The sequence below is a fragment of the Condylura cristata genome, unplaced genomic scaffold (genome assembly GCF_000260355.1).
Source record: "Condylura cristata isolate star-nosed mole 26May11 unplaced genomic scaffold, ConCri1.0 scaffold00031, whole genome shotgun sequence".
In the NCBI taxonomy this organism is placed as follows: domain Eukaryota; kingdom Metazoa; phylum Chordata; class Mammalia; order Eulipotyphla; family Talpidae; genus Condylura; species Condylura cristata.
Window position 1 is genome coordinate 16,813,005 of NW_004567132.1, and position 8,813 is coordinate 16,821,817.

Genomic DNA, 8,813 nt, shown 5'->3' on the forward strand with positions numbered 1-8,813 from the left:
GCAGACCTCTCCTGACCCACTCACTGCTCCCCTCAACAGTGTCTTTTGTTGATCTGCCTGTTCTACTCTCCGCTGTGCTACTGGTGAATCCTCTCATTACTCCTGTACCTCTGGCCTGTACCCCAGTTCTGTATGCATAAATAAATCTTAAAAAAAAAAAAAATCCATGGATGACTTGGTGATGGGAAACCCACAGGGATTACAATTGAGATGAAAAAAAAAATGTACAAAATGATGTAAAAATAAACTATTATATTTATAAAAAATAAATTAAAAAAATCTACAGACTTAGCATATTCTTAACATGTCTTGAACTCAAGAGTAACTTTCAGTTCATGGGTCTCTTCTCTTCATTTTCTCCCAATCTTTCAGTTTCCTTCAGACTACTCATAAGTCACAGCTATCAAGGGACTGATTATATGAACTGCAATTGACTTTTCTACATACACAGGCAGTAGGGGTTGGCATCTGAAGCACAACTGTGAATATAAATCCCCTACAATGTGATGGTATGCACAGAGGTAGAATTCTTGCACTTATTAATGTATTATTTGACCTTACTCAACAATTCATATCTTTTTCCTCAGAAATTACCCCAAAGTACTTATTATTTCTCTTCAGGTATCTCTCATCCAGACAACTACTACCAAGAGCTCTGAAGAGAACAAAGTTTTGCATGTGTTTTTATTTATAGTTTAGTTTACAAATAATATAAAGAAATATCATGAACAGAAAAACTTCAGCAAAAATGTTTCTATAAACCAGCAAAGTTGAAAGTTTTTAAAAAAACTTACTGTTAACAGCAATCCATTCATTGAGGTCCTCTCCTTCTGGCAACATAACAGCCTGTCTCAGATTCCCACTACCTAAAGTTGCTTCTGCGTGTTTTAAGAGTTCGTACTGATGAGACCCTTCAGGGATATTCTTCTTTGGTTTGAATGTTTTAGAAGAGCGGCTGCTGCTGTTAGGTAAAAAGTAAAAGTGTATTTTATTTTAGGACTGGAAGCAGAATGGCATAATTCTAGCTAGATAAATTGTTGAGAATATAAATTATTCCTTGAAAGGTACTGGTATTGGGGGACAATGATGATCACAATGAAAGAAAGCTTTAAATTTGTTTCCTCCCATACAAATTGGATTTTAGCAGCACAGCTGCACATACATAGAAGGCAATTTTACTATGCCTCAAGCCAGCAGTTTAGAATAATAGAAAGAGCACTTTAAACAAAAGGGAAAAACCCTGAATCCCAGTAGTCCCTGATCTGCCACTTACTTTGCGACTAAGAAGCCCAATCACTTTTTAGCCTCAATTTCTACCTAAGAAAATGGTGTTGGGAGACAGCCTTAACGTTATTATAGCACAAATATCCAGCTTTTTATGTCAAAATTTTTGCGATGCTATCAAAGCAAAGCACAAAAATTAACATTTAACATTTTGAAGTTTTTACCCACAAAAATAAATAAGTAGTTATGGGGGAGGAGTTCTTTATTTCTCTCATGCTATCATTAAGGAAGGCCTTCTTCACACAAAGCTGAGAAAATACCAAAAGATTTCTAATCAGAACAATTAAAATTTCTCTAACAAAGCAAAAAGACAACACAAAAGGTAACTACAATGTCTTTTACAAAGAACTAACTGTATCAAGGCTTCAGAAAAAGCGGCTAAGGATATCAGGCAATCTTGAAAGAAAAACACAATGACTAACAAACCACTAAAAAGTTGCTCAATAAGGGCCCTCCCTGGTGGCGCAGCAGGTTAAAGCACAGCACTAGGATCTAAAGCCACTTCAGCATGAGTTCGATCCCCGCCTGCCCAAGAGGTGACCCACATGGCCCAGCAGATCTCTCCTGACCCGCCCGCTGCTCCCCTCAGCAGTACTTCATCGATCTGCCTGTTCTGCTCCCCACTCTGTCTCTGGTGAATTCTCTCACCCCCTGCACCTCTGGTCTGTACCCCAGTTCTGTATGCATAAATGAATAAATCTTAAAAAAAATAATTACAGTAAGTATTAGGAAGGGGTGAATCACAGCATTAAGTAAAATCCTCTTTAATCCATCCATTCCACTTCTAGGTATCTTTCCTAGATATGAATAATAATATATTTTCTGGACCTCCCTGGTGGCACACGGGGCTAAGTCTCGGCACTGGAAGTTATCCATAACCATTGCAACATGAGTTCAATCCCCAGCAGGGGAGCTGACCCACATGGCATAGCAGACCTTTCCTGTCTCGCCCACTGCTCCTCTCAGCAGTGTATTTCAGTCAATCTTCCTGTTCTGCTCCCCACTCTGTCTCTAGTAAATTCTCTCATTCCCTCCCCCACCCTAACATACACCCCAACTCTTGTATGCATAAATAAAATAAATCTTAAAATTCATATATTATTTTTTTCTAAGATTGTTTTAAGTGATAAGAAACCTGGGACCAAGCCTAAAGCTCATCAGTAGAGGAATGAATAAACTAAGATGCATCACATCATGGAATACAGTACAGTAGTTAAGAACAAGCTAGAGCTATATGTATTTACACAGAAAAGATCTGAAATGCTTAAGAAATGACAAAGCCAAATGTACAGCAGAAGATTATCCTGGAGAGTAAAGTAGTAAAAAGAAATTACAAAAACACTAAAAACCAAACATGGAAGTTTGTAACATAACAAAGCCCTATATTTAATAGGGAAGTACTAAATTAAAAGGAATGGCCCTTTAAATTGGAAATAAAAACAGAGGTGGGGGGGAGTGCACTGGACTATGGTGATGGCACATGAGTGATTTGGTGATGGGAAGCCCAAGGAGATTGCAACTGAGATGGAAAAACGCACAAAATGATATTTTTAAAAAAAAACTATTATATATATAAAAAATTAGACATAAGCAGTGAATGGCAAGCTAAATATAGTAAATGAGGAAATATTTCAAGATTCCGGGCCTTCCTGGTGGCACAGAGCTTAAAGACATAGAATTCGATCCCTAGCCAGGGCAAGGTCCCACATAGTGTAAGCAGACCTCTTCTGTCTTGCCCACTGTTCTCCTCAGTATATTTTATATTTGCCTGTTCTAGTCCCCACCCAATCTCTGGTGACTCCTCTCACCCTCCCCATCTATGGCCTGTACCCTAGTTCTTGTATGCATAAATAAGTCTGACAAAAAAAAAAAGATTCAGTATCATCATCATGTGAATTAAGACCTTTATACTTTAAATAGTGCCATGAGAGGAAATACTTGCAAATTATATATTCAGTAAAGTACTAGTTCAGGATAAATTCTTACAATTAAAAAAAAAAAGGGCAAATAACCAAATTTAAAAGCGGCCAAAGAATCTGAAAAATATTACTCCAAAGCAGATACACAGGTGGCCAACAGGCACACAAAAAGATACTCAACATCAGTATTCATTAGGGAAATGCAGATTAAAATCACAATGAGATCCCATTTCACATCCACTGTGGACTACTATAATCAAAAAGAATTGCTGATTAGTTTTAGCTATAGTAAAATGGGGGATTATAATGTTGTACACCTGAAAGTTTTATGGTGTAAAACATAACAAAAGACAAATGCTAGGAATGTAGGGAAATTGAAACTCTCATACAATCTGGTGGGCTGCAAAATGCAGTGCTTTGAAAAAGTTCAGCAACTCAGTTCCTCAAAAGGCTAAACAGTTACAGTAAGTCAGCAATTCTGCTCTTTGGTATTCACCTAAGAAAAATGAACACACATTCATACAAAAGTCTGTACACAAAAGCTCACAGCATTATCCCTAATAGTCAAAAGTGGAAACTTAACGTCCATCAACAGAACAAAGTTGAAATGAAATAAATAGCATTACCTTTAGGTCCAAAAAGCAACTGTGCATCCACAAAAAAATCAATGCGGATACATCAACTCAAGAAAAACAATGAAGGGAAGGACTGTTGTTACAGTCACTTGAAATTTGCTTATAAAAATCTTAATCTCACAGACTTTTAGACATGATGCACATACTCTGGAGACTATGTCCTTATGAAAAATAACCCAGGGGCCTCCCGAAGGCCTAGCTGGGTTAAGTCTCAGTGCTATCAAGCCATCAGCGCTGAGGCCTGAGGTTTCGATCTACCGCCAAAGAGCTAAACCACAGATGTCACAGCAGACCTCAACCTCTCCAGCCTCCCGGCTGCTCCCCTCAGCAGTGTTTCAGTAGATCTGCCTGTTCTGCTTCCCCTTAGGTCTGTGGTGAATCCTCTCTCAGACACTCACCCACCTCTGGCCTACACCCCAGTTCTTCTATGCATAAATAAATAAATCATAAAAAGAAAGGGTGGCGGTCCCCTCCTACTGCCCCTCTTGTGGCGCAAGAGTTTATGCCGCAGCACCATTGGGCTATCAGCAGCCACTGCAGAACAAGTTCAATCCCCGGCCAGGGGGCGGGGGTGGGGGGGTGGGGGGATGACCCACATGGCACAGCACACCTCCCCTGTCCTTCCTGCTGCTCCCCTCAGCAGTGTATTTCAGTGCATCTGCCTGTTCTTCTGCTCCCCACTCTGTCTTTGGCGAAACTTCACACACACACACACACACCCTCCCAGCACCTCTGGCCTGCACCCCCCCAACACACACTCCCAGCACCTCTGGCCTGCACCCCCCCACACACACCCTCCCAGCACCTCTGGCCTGCACCCCAGCTCTTGCATGCATAAATAAATCTTTTCCAAAAAAAAAAAAAACCAATAATCCAGAGAAACTGATTCGGATACGATCTGGAGTATCCGACAGTCATGTAGTAGCATAATACTAGAAAGAATCCAAATTTCTCACACTAACTAGGTGAATTTTGGTTATGAAACACCAGGCAATTATCAAGTACGTGGGAGATGTGTACAAAGCAGGATAGACATTCAACCCTACAATATACATGCTAGCAATATACCAGGTCGATACAACTAGGAAGAAAGTGCTAGAACCAGGCTTCTCCAACCTTACCGGGTGTAAGAACATCAGAGCGTTTACAAACTGTTCCACCCGGGCCGCCTGTGGGTCCAGCCTTACCTCTAAAACAGTATTTCACCCAGGCAACGAGAAGCGAGTTAACTGGCCTCTAGTTAACAAAGTGGGCTGACAGTCTGGCCGCAGCCTAACGTCAGCTTCTCAAGCGGCGGCACCTCAGGCTGTCCCGGAGCCGGGCTTTCCCTCCGGATAACGCAATACTGACGGTAATAAAACCAGATAAACGGTGGGGTCAATAGCTAAGTCAGCAAGGATCGTCACGAGAATGCTGGAAACTTGAGAGAAATCGGGAGCCTGCGGAAGGCCTCCGGATACGCCCCCAGGTCGTCCCTCCCCTCAGGGGCGCTGGGGCGGAAAGTTTGCCGGCGTGGGGCCTGCCAACTCCGCTACCCCCTCGCTCCGTTTCCTCCACCTCGACCTTCACCTCAGCCTGCCCGGGTTCACCTCCCAGACGCGCCCGTGGCCCCGAGTCGCACCCGCAGGCGCCGGCCATCCCGACCTCCACCCCCCAGGTCGGGCCCTCGCCTGCAGCGCTCGTTCGTCCCCTTCCTGCACCTCAACTCTCAGCCCCCCGCCCTGCGCCATCCGTCCGGTCAACTCACAAGAGGAAGCTCATCGTCAGTCTTTAGGGGAGAGGGGCCGCTGGCCCCCCGCGCTCAAGAGGGCGCCCGCTCGGGAGCTGAAAGGGAGCGACGGTCCTCAGCTCCCGAAGAGCGGAAGCCCCGGCCGCCGCTGCTCCAGCCCGGTTCCGAGCCGACGCAGCCGGTGCAACCCACCGCGCCCGCCTCCCCCACCTCGCCGACCAGAGATGCGGAACAAGCAAAATCTCGCGAGCGAAATCGTCGCTCTGCCCCGCCTCGCCGATAAGGACTGGAGGGGCCCGTTTTCGCTCCGCCCACTCCCACAGCCCAGCCAATCAGCGGCCTCCAGGCTCCGACTTCCTTCTGCCGGAGCCGGGTTAGAATCTCGATGCTCCGCCCAGGGGGTGGAGGGTGTAGTCGGGCTGGAAATTAGGTTCTTGGGTGCCTTGGCTGTTTTGTCTCACCGGTGGCTAGTTTGAGTGCTGCGACTTTTAATTTGGCTTTTAAGTTAACGTATAATTCACATTTCATATAGCGTGAACATAGTCTCCCTTGTGGTTACTGTCAGGTATTTACAGAGCTGTGCAACTATCTCTACTATCAAATTCTAAAACATTTTCGTCATCCCGAAAAGAAACGCATTAAATAGTCACTCCTGCATGGCTTCCTCCTCCCACCCCCTGGCAACAACTACTCTAGCTTCTTTTTATATGGCTTACATAACCTGGACATTTTTCTACAAATGGAATCATGCCCTACGTAGTCTTTTGTGACTGGCTTCTCTCACTTAGCATAGTGTTTTGCTTTAAATAACATAATAGTTTATTTTTACATCATTTTGTGCATTTTCCCATCTCAGTTGTAATCCCCGTGGGCTTCCCATCACCAATCACCCGCGTGCGATCACCATAGTCCAGTGCACTTACCTCCCCCCACCCTTTTTGATCCCACTCTCCACTCCACCCTGTAAAATGTCCCTGGCATATAGCTGTTCATTATTATTATTTTCTCGCCTGATCCTTTATACTCCTGCTATAGCGGAGTGTTTTTAATGTCGTTTTTGGAGTTGAGTGAATTTGGAGTCAGGGTTCCCTCTGGTAAATGTTTCACCAGGGCTCCCCTTTCAGCTTCAGGCAGTGAGTTTCCCAGGCGAGTTTCTCCACCAGACAATTACGTTAGTTAGTTATATTTAAAGGGCAGCTTTATTAGGAAAAGGGACAAAATAGAGGACTCTTGCATAGGCACAAGTAGGGAGAAAGAGCTGCCCCAAATGGGACAGGTTTGCTGAGAGAGTCCTGCATGGTTGCAGGCAGGAGGCTTTGAGGAGAGATGCCTTTTGCTGAAGGAAGTCAGTGCAAAAATGTCGGAAATGGAACAGGTCACCTGCGGGCAGGAGGCTGCTGCCCTGGAGGAGAGTTAGTGGAAAGAAGCACCTGCATAGGCACAGGTAGGCAGAAGGATTGCTGACCTATGCCAGAACAGAGAATGCATTCATACCATCCTTTTGTCTTTGGGAGAGGCTCATTCCTTTGTGGAGTGGCCTCTTTCTGCTGATTGTGGGTAACTATGTGGAATCAGGACTGAAGATTCAATGGGTCCAATCTCTGTATCTTTACCCTCAGGTCTGTGCTCCCACACTCCCTACAGCAGTCTGATACTGGCTTGGGCCTAACACCTTGTGATAAGGCACTGTTGCCTAAGGATGGATCTTGATTTCTATAGCTGAGTTAATGGTCATGTTAATCCTTCTACCGCCACCTCCTTGTGTGAGTCAGGCTTTAATTTCCTGATGCCTCCTTTAGGTTTTCTATTCTTTCCTCCATCACTTTTAAGGTTCATCAGTGTCCCACCATCTATCAGAACTCTTTTTTTAGATTTTAGATTTTAGCTTTATTTATGCATATAAGAACTGGGGTGAAAGCAGGAGGTGGGAAGGGGTGAGGGGGTTTACCAGAGACAGAATGGGGAGCAGAACAGGTGGCAATCTAGTGAAATATACTGCTGAGGGGAGCAGCCGTTGAGACAAGGAGAGGTCTGCTGTGCCATGTGGATCATCTTCCTGGTCAGGGTTAGAACTCATGCCTCTGTGGCAGGCATGGCTAGCAAAAGCTTGATGGTGCTAACATTAACCCCTGCACCACCAGGAAGGCCCCTATTCCTTTTTATATATGGATAATATCTCACTGTATGAGTATACTTTTTTTTTGGGGGGGCCATCTATTAATGAACATTTGGGTTGTTTTCACTTTTTGACTAATATGGAAAGTACTGCAGTGAACAGTTCCTGTTTTGTTTTTGTTGTGTGTGTAGACAAACGTGTTAATTTCTCTGGGGAATATACTAGGAATGACTGGGTTCATATGGTAACTGTACATTTAACCCACATCCTGGGTAACATTTGCTATTGTCTTATCATTTTGGGTGTAGCCATCCTCCTGTGTATGAAGTTATATCTTGTGACCTTGATTTGCATTTCCCTGTTGGTTAGTGTTGCAATCTTTTTACATGCGTACTGGTCATTTGAAACAAATTTTATTTTCATCTTCTTTAAGTTGCCCCAAAGGGCCCCAAAGGGGCCACCAAAATGATAGACAATAGAAAATGTTACCCAGCATGTGAAAGATTGGAAACTTTAGACATCTTTATGCAGAAATGTTAAAATGATTCAATTGATCTGAAGAAATTTGACAGTTCTGGCCATAGAACCTCAAAGAATTTCTGTCACACTCCTTTCACCAGCCCACCACTTCCTCTACACCAGTCAGTCCAAATTCTGCACTCTGCTCACCCTCCCAGTTTGTCAGTCCTATGGGCATTTTTTTGTCCTTATTTTACTTGACCCTCAGCTCTGTCTGACCCATCCTACAAAATACCTGATTTTGTGAGAGGTGTCACTGGTGAGGACTCGTGAAGTTGGAATTTCTTTTTATTTCTAAGTTTTCCCACTTTTGGTTTGATTACAGTGATTTTATTTTTCAAGAACTATATTATGGTCCTCCCTGCTAGTGCAAGAGTTAAAGTTTCAGCTCTATCAAACTATTGCCAATCAATGCAGAATGAGTCTGACCCCTGCCAGGGGGCTGATCCTCCTGGGACAGCTCCTGCCTTGCCTGTTGCTCCCCTCAGCAGTGTATTTCAGTAGATCTCCTGTTCTGTTCTTCATTCTGTCTCTTACCCCTCACCCCAGTACCTCTGGCCTACACCCCAGTTCTTGTATACATAAATAAATAAAATAAATCTTAAAAAAAA

The 8,813-nt window shown here is 43.8% G+C and overlaps 1 protein-coding gene across 1 annotated transcript in view; it reads right to left on the reverse strand.

Annotated features, from left to right (window-relative positions):
• Positions 1 to 5,741, reverse strand: part of MOB1A (MOB kinase activator 1A) — a 17,784-nt gene extending 12,043 nt beyond the window's left edge. Inside the window, exons 1-2 of the mRNA XM_004691541.2 lie at positions 5,586 to 5,741; positions 795 to 961 (exon numbers count right to left, since the gene is read on the reverse strand). Coding sequence (XP_004691598.1) covers positions 795 to 961; positions 5,586 to 5,599 — 181 coding nt within the window. The 5' untranslated portion in view covers positions 5,600 to 5,741. The remainder of the gene's footprint in view (positions 1 to 794; positions 962 to 5,585) is intronic.
• Positions 5,742 to 8,813: the final 3,072 nt, after the last annotated feature.